The sequence below is a fragment of the Eriocheir sinensis genome, chromosome 11, assembly GCF_024679095.1.
Source record: "Eriocheir sinensis breed Jianghai 21 chromosome 11, ASM2467909v1, whole genome shotgun sequence".
NCBI lineage: Eukaryota > Metazoa > Arthropoda > Malacostraca > Decapoda > Varunidae > Eriocheir > Eriocheir sinensis.
In genome coordinates, this window is record NC_066519.1 from 19,144,981 (window position 1) to 19,156,867 (window position 11,887).

General features: G+C 40.0%; 1 protein-coding gene across 2 annotated transcripts in view; it reads left to right on the plus strand.

The window, feature by feature from the left end:
• The window catches only part of LOC126997016 (CYFIP-related Rac1 interactor B-like), a 37,652-nt gene that overhangs the window by 23,276 nt on the left and 2,489 nt on the right, over window positions 1-11,887 (plus strand). Inside the window, exons 4-9 of one of the 2 annotated variants that reach the window (XM_050858050.1) lie at window positions 1,238-1,340; window positions 2,838-2,974; window positions 5,478-5,738; window positions 9,137-9,216; window positions 9,672-9,798; window positions 11,037-11,107. In XM_050858050.1, coding sequence (XP_050714007.1) covers window positions 1,238-1,340; window positions 2,838-2,974; window positions 5,478-5,738; window positions 9,137-9,216; window positions 9,672-9,798; window positions 11,037-11,107 — 779 coding nt within the window. The remainder of the gene's footprint in view (window positions 1-1,237; window positions 1,341-2,837; window positions 2,975-5,477; window positions 5,739-9,136; window positions 9,217-9,671; window positions 9,799-11,036; window positions 11,108-11,887) is intronic. The other variant, XM_050858051.1, reaches the window with a different exon arrangement.

Below are 11,887 nucleotides of genomic sequence, written 5' to 3' on the forward strand. Positions count from 1 at the left end.
CCGTTTTATGATACTCCCTGTCCCGTCCAATCATCCTTTTTATCCCCTATTCCCTCAGTCCTTTCTTCCCGTACGTTCATAACTAGCTGTCTATCCTGCCCTATCTTCACTATTTTCCCATTTTCCTTCTAGTATCTCAGTTCTCTCTTCCCTTACGTCACCTACCTTTCTCTGACTTGCTCTGTCCCATCGTATTCCCATCCAGTCTACCTTCTATTCCTTCAGTTCTTTCTTCCTTTATGTTACTTCACCTTCTACAACTTGCTCTCTGTCTTGTATCCTATCTCCCCTCTCTCCTTTCATAATCTCACCTTTCTCTTCCCTTACGTCACTTCGCTTTCTGTGACTTGCTCTGTCATATACTTTGTCCCATCCAATATATCCTTTTCAGTTTATATCCCCCAGTGTTTTATTCTTGTTTTATATCCTCGCCTTTCATAACTTTAACCGTGTCTTGTTGGATTCTCTGTTTCATCCAGTTTACCCTTTTTTTCGTCTTTTTCCCTCAGTCCTTTTTTCCAGTCTGTGTCTTCGCTTTCCACAACTTCATCAATCTCTTTTTTTTCGTCCCATTCCCTTAGTTCTCGTTTAACTTGCTCTCTCTCTTGGTCTATGTATCTTCCCTTCTTCCTTATATTATCTCACTTCTCTCTTCACTTGCATCACCGGGCCTCACCTTCCATAGCTACACAGTCCTATCATTCTCTGTCCCGTCTAATCTACCTTTTTCCATCCTATTCTTCTAGTCCTTTAATCCAAAACGTACTCCCTTTTTCGTAATAATATCTCACTCCTCTCTTCCTTTACATAACTTCACCTTCCATAACTTTACACTATCCTATCATTCTCTGTCCCGTCTAATCTACCTTTTTCCATCCTATTCTTCTAGTCCTTTAATCCGAAACGTACTCCCTTTTTCCTTATATTATCTCAGTTCTTTTCCTCTACACGTAACCTCGCCTTCCATAACTTTACACTGTCCTATTATATTCTGTCCCGTGCAGTCTACCTTTTTTACATCCTATTCTGGTCCTTTCATCCAAAACTTCCTTCCTTTTTTTTCTTATATTATCTCGGTTCTCTCTTTTCCCCTTACACAGCCTCCCCTTCCATAACTTTACACTGCCCTATCATACCCTGTCCCGTCTAATCTACCTTTTTCCATCCTATCCCGTTCGTCCCTTCATCCATAACTAAAACGGTGTCTTATATAACTTGTCCCATCTTCCCTTCGTAGGCTATCAGCGACCCAGGGGATGACTCACAGCGCAAAGCCTGGGAGATGGTTACGCCCTTGGTGCAGAAACTCAAGCACTTCTACCTCTTCTCTAACGATATTGGTGAGTATGTGTGGTAGTTATTATGTGAGAATGTGTGTGTGTGTGGGAGAGAAAGGGTAAGAGGGAGAGGGAGGGAGGGAGGGAGAAAATGGGGTATAGTGAGCTCTTTGTCTTCGCGAGTTTGGGTTTCGCGAATTCACGTTTAGCGGTAAATGTGTGCGCGTGTGTTTGTGTGTGTGTGTTCCATCTATCCTTCCTTAGTTTGCTATTGTTGATGCTTTTTGCTTTCGTATCTTGTGACAATGGGATGTTTTGTATCTTTCATCTCTATTTTCTTTTTCTTTCCTTCCCTCTCTCTGTCTTTATTTTCAGCTGTCATTTTCTCCGTTTATCCTCTATACCTCCTCCTCTTCTCTCTATTTATTATTATTTTTCTCTTCCTAATTTTTATTTTCCTATTCTTTTATATATTCTCCCCTTTGATCTTTCCTCCCTTTTCCCTCTCACCCTTAAATCTTTCCTCTCTCCGATTCATGGCTGGTTCCTCTCTCTCTCTCTCTCTCTCTCTCTCTCTCTCTCTCTCTCTCTCTCATCCTTCACCACCTCTTTTCTCTCTCCCCTCATCTTTTCTTCGCTCAATTATCTCTTTTATTTACCCTCTTTTGTATGTCTCTCTCTCCTTCCTCCTCTTCTTTCACTCCTCCCTCCTCCAATATATCAGCCATTGTTTGTGTGTGTGTGTGTGTGAAAAGAATGAAAATGCTGCATAATGTTTGTTTTTCATTTATCTGACTCTTTTGTTTAGTAGTATCAGTAGTAGTAGAAATAGTAGTAGTAGTAGTCTTCACCCACCAGAGCCTAATCTAACCTTAACTAACCTAAACAAACCTTATCAAACCTGACCTTACCCCACCATAACCTAATGACCTAACTAATCTTAATCAAACCTTACCAAACCAAATCTAACCTTACCTAACCTAACCTCACCCACCAGTACCTAACCTAACCTAACTTTACCAAGCTTAACCAAACCTTATCAAACCTAACCTTACCCCACCATAACCTAATGATCTGACTAAACTTAATCTAACCTTACCTTACCTAACCTAACCTCACCCACCAATACCTAACTTTACCTAGCTTAACCAAATCTAATCAAAACCTTACCCCACCATAACCATATCTAACCTAACTAAACTTACCAAACCAAATCTAACCTTACCTAACCTCACCCACCAGTACCTAACTTTACCTAGCTTTACCAAACCTGATCTAACCTTATCTAACCTAATCAAACCTTATCAAACCTAACCTTACCCCACCATAACCTAATCTAACCTTACCAAACCAAACCAAATCTAACCTTACCTAACCTAACCTAACTTCACCCACCAGTACCTAACTTTACCTAGCTTAACCAAACCTAATCTAACCTTATCTAACCTAACCAAACCTAGTCTAACCATACCTAGCAACCAAACCTAACCTAATCTTGCCTAACCTAACATCACACCACCAAAAACAAATGTAACCTTACCTCACCTCACCCCACCACAGAGATGATCGTGCCGAGGATCCTGGCCGAGCTCTGTGGGCCGGAGATGTCCCCCACACAGCACCTGGAGACACAGCAAGCACTTGTCAAGCAGTTTGCCGAGATACTAGAGTTTACCCTCAAATTTGACGAGCTGAAGGTGAGTTGATAGGACAGGTATTAGAGTAGAGGAGGAGGAGGAGGAAACAAAGGAGAATAAGTAAAAGAAAAAAAGAAAAGGTAAAAGAAATGAAGAAAAAAATTAGAGGTAGCAGAAAAAAAAGAAGGGGAGAGAGAGAGGGGGGGGGGGAGAAAAGAAGAATAAGAAGTAAAAGAAGAGGAGAAAATGTAAAAGTAATGAAGGAAAAGAAGAAGTAGGAGAAGAAACAGAGAGAGAGAGAGAGAGAGAGAGAGAGAGAGAGAGAGAGAGAGAGAGAGAGTTGAATCGCATGGGATCAGATTCGAGGAGGAGGGAGGGAGTGGGAAGGGAGGGAGGAGGACTGGAGAGAGAGAGAGAGAGAGAGAGAGAGAGGAGGAACAGGTCTTGAAGAGAGAAGAAAACATGATGAATATTGAAGTGAGAGAGAGAGAGAGAGAGAGAGAGAGAGAGAGAGAAGCCATGAATCAGTGAGGGGAAAGAGAAATAGGAAGGATCAAAAAGTGGTAAAAAAATGGGAAAAAAAGTGAAATGGGGGAATACAAAGATGAATATGAACAAGAAAAGAAGGAACATAGAAAATAATGATAAATAAGAAAGAAGGGGAGGAAGAAGGTGCAAGAGAAAGAGGAATGACAGCTTATTATATTTATGAAGAAGGGATATAGAAAGGAAAAATAATGATAGATAAAAAGAAAGGTTGGAGGAAATGGAGAAATGACAGATTATTATACTTATTAAGAAGTATGAAAAATAAAAATAATAATAATGATAAATAAGAGAGAAAGGGAATGACAGCTAATATTTGTTAGGAAGAAATATTGAAAAGAAAAAGAATGAAGGGGAGAAGGAGGTATGGGAAAAGAGGTTACATTTATTAAGAAGATATATAGAAAAGAAAAATAATGATGAATAAGAAAGAAGGGTAGGAGGAAAGAGAAAAATGACAGGTTATTTTATTTGTTAAGGAGAAATATGGAGAAGAAAAATAATAATGGATAAAAGAATGAAGGGGAGAAGGAGATGTGGGAAAAGAGGTTACATTTATTAAGAAGATATATAGAAAAGAAAAATAATGATGAATAAGAAAGAAGGGTAGGAGGAAAGAGAAAAATGACAGGTTATTTCATTTATTAAGGAGAAATATGGAGAAGAAAAATAATAATGGATAAAAGAATGAAGGGGAGAAGGAGGTATGGGAAAAGAGGTTACATTTATTAAGAAGATATATAGAAAAGAAAAATAATGATGAATAAGAAGGAAGGGTAGGAGGAAAGAGAAAAATGACAGGTTATTTTATTTGTTATGGAGAAATATGGAGAAGAAAAATAATAATGGAGAAGAAAGAAAGGGAAGAAAGGGAGGGGAAAGGGGAGGAAGGAAAGACCGCTAATTATTTTTTATGGTGAAGGACAGCAGATAATAATGGTCACATATATAATAATAGTGACAACCTTTCTGTCCCTGTTGTAGTATATGGTCCTTCTCGGCTTTTTTCCCTATATATATATTTTTTTCTTTTTTCTATCTATACGGTCTTGATTTTTTCTTTTCTTTTTTCTTTTTGCGATAGTATTCAAACCTGTATTTACACTCCTACTGCATGTGACCCTTCCAGCTTTTTTTAAAAAATTTTTTATTTTGTCTATTTGTGTTTTTGATATTTTTTGTCTTTTTGCAGTAACGGCCAAACCTTTATTTTTACTTTTCATGTTTTATCTTTTTGTTTATTGTTGTTGTTGTTGTTGTTGTTGTAATGGCATCCCAACTTTTTTTTTTTTTTCTTATTTTATCTATCTTTTTTTTTTCTTTTCTTTTTTTTTAGCAAAGGAAACAGCTCAAGGGCGAAAGAAAAGGGGGAAACAATAATTAAAAAAGCCCACCAATCACTGCTCCTATAAAAAAAAAATGGGTTCAGGGGAGTGGCCGAGACAGGTCGATCTGTATTTTTTTTTTTTCCTGCTATGCCAGCCTAACCTATGTAGATTTATTCTTTTTTATCTATTAATGCTCTCACTATATTTCCTCTTTGCAATAGGAATGTAACCTGTGTTCTCGCTTCTGGCACAAATTACTACGCCAGCCTTATATTTTATCTGCTTACGAGCCTTTCAATATTTTTTCTCTTCTGTCTATTTATATTATAGTCATGGTGTTATCTTTTTGCAGCAGAGTTCTAACCTTTTATTTTATCAATTTATGTTGTTTTTGCCATCTTCCCTTTTTGCCATAACACCCTAGCCTATCATTTTCATCTCATCTACTACTATTTATACTTTTCTTTCTATGGCAGCCTAACATATATTTTATTTTTTTATCATCTATTTGTTCTTTTTTGTATTTATTTATTCATTCTTGCTCTGTTTTCTGTTCTTGCAATTGCAGCCTAACCTAGATATTTTCATTTCATCAATTTATGTTTATCTTTCATATTTATTTATTTATTCTCGCTTTGTTTTCTGTTCGCAGTGGCAGCCTAACCTATATATTAACCTTCCTCCCGCAGATGACCACCCCCGCCATACAGAACGACTTCAGTTACTACCGGCGCACCGTGATGCGTTCCAAGATAGAGCACAACGGCAGTGGCGGCAGCATGGGCCCCTCCGACTCCATGGAGGACAGCTTCACCATCGACCACCAGCTGGCCAACAAAATGAGCCTCTTCTACGCCAATTCCACCCCCATGCTCAAGATACTCAGCGAGGCCACTTCCAAATTTGTGACGGAGGTGGGTGTGGGGGTGGTGATTGACAGGGAGACTAAGGTAACAGAAACCTGGCTTCATGTTCAGTTTGTCCTTGATTAAACTTCATCTTATGTTTATAATTGGGGTGACGTGCTTAGTGGTTAGCGTGCCAGGCTGCAAATCCTCGGGTTCGGGTTCGAATCCCGGCCTGGGCAGTCAGCGTCCAGCCCACCCAACTGTTCATCATCCCTTTTGATCTGATTGATAAATGGGTACCTTGGGAAACATGGGGGAGGTAAACTGTGGCAATCCCAGACTTCTCACCCACCACAGGCTCAAAGGGGCAATGGTACAGAGATGAACACAGTGGCCACATGCACCTATAGCATAATAGATAAAAGAAAGAAGGGGAAAAGGAGGTATGGGAAAAGAGCAGGAATGACAGCCTATATTTATGAAGAAGATATATAGAAAAGAAAAATACTGATGAATAAGAAAGAAGGGGAGAAGGAGGTATGAGAAAAGAGCAGGAATGACAGCTTATATTTATGAAGAAGATATATAGAAAAGAAAAATACTGATGAATAAGAAAGAAGGGAAGGATAAAAGGGAGAAATGACCCAACTTTACTTTTACTTAGCATCTCCCATACTTATCTTCACTCTCATGGCTTAAGATACTCACTCAATCGATCTTAAGTTTGTTCAGAGATAAGTGATTGCTATCTTTATATTATTGTTGAAATTTAAGATATAGCACACTAGCAAAATCCCAACTGCATATCAGACACACTGTTCAGTACCTGTGCACTTACCCCCTGAGTCTCCTGAGCATAGTGGCAATTAGAGGTGTTAATGCCACTGATAACACCTGGTTGCCCTTGACACTCGCTGGGAAAATGTAGCATGATCAGGTTATCTTTAGGGGTGTTGATAGTGTTCCTTGTCAGTGTTCATGATTCATTGCCGAGTGTGTGTGTGTGTGTGTGTGTGTGTGTGTGTTTGTTTGTTTTGTTGATGAAATATTAATGTTTTTGGTTCATTGCATAACTAACTTTTCTCTTAAATTTGTGTTCCTTTTGTTTTTTGTTGGCATTTATGATTCATTGGTGACTTTTTTTTATGTGTGTGCTTTGTTCATAAAGTTGATGTTCTCGATTCACTGCGTAACTGATTATTTTTCTCTTTTATTTATATTTGTGTTGTTTTCATCTAATTTATTGTGTGTGTGTGAATGAAATGTTTGATGTTAACCTTGAAATATCACGTAACATAATTTTTCTCTATTTATTTGTGTGCATGTACATGTGTTTTTCATTTAACCTGGTAGCAGCGACGGGCCAAATTTGTGGCTTTACCGTGTAGCAGCGACGGGCCAAATTTGTGGCTTTACTATGTAGCAGTGATGGGCCAAATTTGTGCCATGATTTTAACCCCCCAAAATAGATGATACATAAACTGGTCACAAACGCTTTGATATATACTATGAAATGGTTTGTGTAAGGTGTGATTATCATTTTTCTCACTTAGAGGGACCATTAAGAATCATGATCCCCGCTGCTACCGGGTTAATGTGTGTGTGCTGTTAAAATGTCCAATGTTAGCATTCTTGACTTATCATGACTATATTTTCCTTGTTTTCTTTTGTGTGTTGTGTGTCTCCGTGTATGGGTGTGAGCGTGTGGGTGTTTTTATCTACTGAGTCATGTTGATAAAGGTATAATATGTATCAACACTCATGATTCACTGTTCAACTCTTTGCCACTGTGCCTCTGTCTCTCCTCTTTATCATGCCTCACAGAAGGTCAGAATGTGTTTATTATGGCACAGGTTGATGGATGGGATGGATTTTTATCTTGACATGCAGGGGGAAATGTGATAAGGAGGGTCTTTGATGTTTCTGTGTGCGAGATTCTATTTTTGAAGGTTTCTGACTGTGTGTGTGTGTGTGTGTGCGCGTTTCTCTACTATGCTTCATCCTATAACCAAGTCGTCTAACAAACTTTTCCTTCCCCTCAAAAAAGATTATAAATTCTGTCAGGCCCCATTTTTCTGAACACATTATCATTTTCTACTTTTTTTCTAGCATCGTATCAGTTTTCCATTGTAATATTTTCCCTTCCTTCCTCTGTGTGTGTGTGTGTGTGTGTGTGTGTGTGTGCGTTCCTCTATTGCGCTTCATCCTATAACCAAGTCGTCTAACGCACTTTTCCTTCCCCTCAAAAAAGATTATAAATTTTGTCAGGCCCCATTTTTCTGAACACATTATCATTTTCTACTTTTTTTTAGCATCGTATCAGTTTTCCATTGTAATATTTTCCCTCCCTTCCTCTGTGTGTGTTTGTGTGTGCGCGAGTGTGTAAACGAACGGACTAAAAACACACACGTACCCACACACCTGTCTTCTTTAACCTGCCTCGTCCCACCAGCTGACCTTTCACAACACACACACACACACACACAGGCACCCACACCCTTTGCCTTTGCCCTTATCCTGGCAGATGCTTAGGTCAGGTATCCCTTCCTTACATTTATCATTTCCAAAGGCCAAAAAGGGGTTAAGGGCATCCCCCATGAGTGTTTCTTTGCATTCACAGTGCAGAAACTTTGTTAAACTACCACCAGGGCCGGAAAACTACCCACGGAAATGCCCACAAGTCATACGAAAGCCTTGTTAGATGTGTGGGCTTGGGTGTCGAGAGGCTTAAAATTATGAGTCTAATTCTCCTGCGAAATATTATCCTATTATCATCATCATCATTTCATCGACGCCTGCTCCTAGGAGCTCCCACTAGGGGATGGCTACGGCAGAAGAGTTTCCAACTTTCTCTATCCAGACACTCCCTCCTTGCCTGCTCAAAGTTTCTCAAAGATCTTTCCCCCCCTCTCCCTAACATACTCTTGCACCCTATCCTTCCATTTCACTGGAGGTCATCCTCTAGCATTCCCTCCCTCTATCTCACTCATACACCCTTCTGGTCATCTTACTCTCCTCCATTCGCTCCATGTGGCCAAACCACTTCAAAGTCTGTCGCTTCACTCCCTCCACCACTCCACACTTCTTCCCTTCACCCCCGTGACACATTCCAAAACGCTTGTTCACACTTTCATTACTCATTCCATCCATCCTACTCCCACCACAAGCACTTCTCAAATAACTCATTTCCACTGCCTGCACTCTAGACCTCTGACTTTCATTCCAGGCCCATGTTTCACTTGCATATGTGACGGTTGGTACTATTATTGTATTTCTCAAATCCCTATTTACCTCCATGCTCACACTTCTGCCATTCATGATTCGTCCCAAAGACCCTTCCACCAAATTTGGTCAGTGTTTTTTATAGTGTCTGTAAAAGGAGAAAGCTGTAAGTAAATGTCAACAAAAGTAAAGTGATGGTTTGTGAGCCTTGGCCTTGGGTGTCGAGAGGTTTAAAAATGTGACACTTTTTCTCACCCTGATCTTTCTCTTTGCCGCAGCACAAGGAGATCCCCCTTGAGAACACCACAGAGACTCTCGGAACCATGGCCAAGGTCTGCCAGAGGATGCTGGAGAATCCGTAAGTAGGCTGAGCTTGTTCCTTTGATGCCACTGGGTTTAACATAATTATCACCTCTTTATTTGTTTTTATTTTTCATTTTTAATCTGTGGGAAAGAGAAACTGTAAATCTGCTTAAGCGTCTCCTTTTTGTATTGGCACAATAGGTCCATAAGCTTCTCACCCGAATAAAAAGGACCATAAAGATTTCTTGTATAGTGTTTGGATTCACTATAGAGGATAAAATATTTGAGGAAACTACATTGGAAATCTCATTAGTGCCGAGTTGAAAACCTACCTTTATGGTGAGTTTGGTTTGGGCACTTACAAAGAGAACCTCCTCAGTGTTCTAAGGTAAGGACAAATATGGGGTAATAATAGTAATAATAAGGTAAGAGTGGATTTGATTGAGTTTACCCTATATGCATAAGACCCCGAGGTACTTCATCTTATCCATGCTTCCTCTCCACCCCCAGGGACCTAATAGCACGGTTCCGGCGAGAGGAGACGCAGCTGTTCATCCTGCGTGTGATGGTGGCGCTCATCATCCTGTACGACCACGTCCACCCTGTCGGCGCCTTCGTCAAGGCCTCCACCGTGGACGTGAGTGGCAGGAAGAGATGGGGCGGAGGGTGGGAGAGGGAAGGGTGGGGTTGTTTCTTGTGTGTATGGTGGGCGAGGATGTGTGTATGTGTAGAAAAGAAATAATGAGAGGGAGAAGGATGTGGTCTTGTGTGTGTGATTCATTGGAAAGATATAGACTGTGTGGGAATTTGATTAAGGTGTTTGAATGGATTAAAGGGATTAACAAGGGCAATTTAAAGGATGTGCTTGTATTAAAAACTGATGTGAGAACACAGTAATTGGTGTAAGTTGGATGAATTCAAGTCCAGGAAAGAAATAGGCAAAAACTGGTTCATGAACAGAGTGGTGGATGAGTGAAAAACTAAATAGGTACGTGGTTAAGGCAAACACACTTGAAACCTTTAACCCGGTAGAAGTGACGGGCCAAATTTGTGGCTTTACCATGTAGCAGCGAGGGGCAATTTTGTGCCATGATTTAAACCCCCCAAAATAGATGATACATAATCTGATCACAATGCTTTGATATATGTTAAGAAATGGTTTGTGTGAGGGGTGATTTCTTCTCATTTTTCTCGCTTGGGGGAACCATTAAGAAACATATCCTCGCTGCTACCGGGTTAAATGAAGATTAGATGCATTTTTGGACGGAAAGGGAACTTGGTGAGCAACACATCTTTAGGAGCTGCCTTGTGTGGGCCGTCTGACCTTTTGTAGTCTCCTTATGTACCTGTGAGGACCTGTTGGGGGGGTGTAGTGCAGGGTGAAGGCTTTGTGGGGGGATGAAGGGAAGGGGTGAGAAGATGAGGGAATGGAGGGAGAAAGGGAGTAAGGGTCATATTCTTAAACATTTCGACACCCAAACACACATATCTGGCAAGGCTTACGTAGGAGTGGTGGGCATTTTCAGGGGTAGTTTTATGACCCCTCTTCTGTACCATGAATCTAAAAAAGCACTCATTAGAACCCGTCTGATCTCCTTTAAGGCCTTTGGAAATAGTTGATGTGAGAGGTGGGAGAGTCTGAGAATACCGCCCTTAGAGGCTGTGGGGATAGTGTAGGCTGAAGCTTTTGTGGGTGTATGTGGAGGAAGGAGGAGCAAGATAGTTTGCATGTAGAGGAAAGAAGGGAGAGAATGTTTGGATGCAGAGGAAGGGAGAAGCAGGCATTGAATGAGTACAAAAGTTTTAGTATGTAAATTAAAAAAATGTATTCTGCTCTGATGTTCCTTCTAATGTGTACCTCCGTGTGTGTTGCAGGTGAAGGGGTGCGTCAAGGTACTGAAGGACCAGCCAGCGTCAAGCTCAGAGAACCTCCTCAACGCACTCAGGTAAGAATGAATAAGGGACGGATGATAGGAAGGGAAGAGGTGATTTGATTGGTCTCCTGTACATGTGAGTGAAAAATTGGTAGATAGTATAGATTGAAAAGAGCTGATTTGGTTGTTCTTCTATACACGTAAATAAGAGATTAGTAGATGAAATAGGTTGGGAAGAGCTGATTTGAGTGTTCTTTTATATATGCAAATAAGACTGGTAGATAGTATAGATTGGGAAGAGCTGATAATGATTGTTCCTTCTATGCATGTAAAAAGAGACTAGTAGATAATATAGGTTAGTGGTATAATTGGATAAGTATTAGTGTACTTAGATAAATATTAGTATAGTCATATTTTGGTATAGAAAAGAAATGGCTATGGACCGGCAACAGTGGAGGAGGCTCATATCCCGTCCAACCCCATCATGGACGTTAAACAATGATGATGATGATGGGTATAGTTAGACAGATGGCCACTCCTGTTTACTTTTGCAAGACCTGTGATTAGTGGACTTTTTTTTTTTTTTTTTTTTTTCTTTATCTATCGCCATTGAGGTGTTTCCCTTACCATGTAAAAAGTTAGATATTTGCATTAGATAGATACTTTAAATTGGTAATACTGATAACAGACATTTGAATATAACCATTACTTAAACCTCATGACTGAAGGATTAGCAAAGAAATAACAGCAGTGAGTAATGATAATGATAGCTAGTGACTCACCATCTCATTCACTGACTGTCTTCCTCATTTTCTAGCTCACTCATTCTCTCTTCATCTCATCCTTACTCAC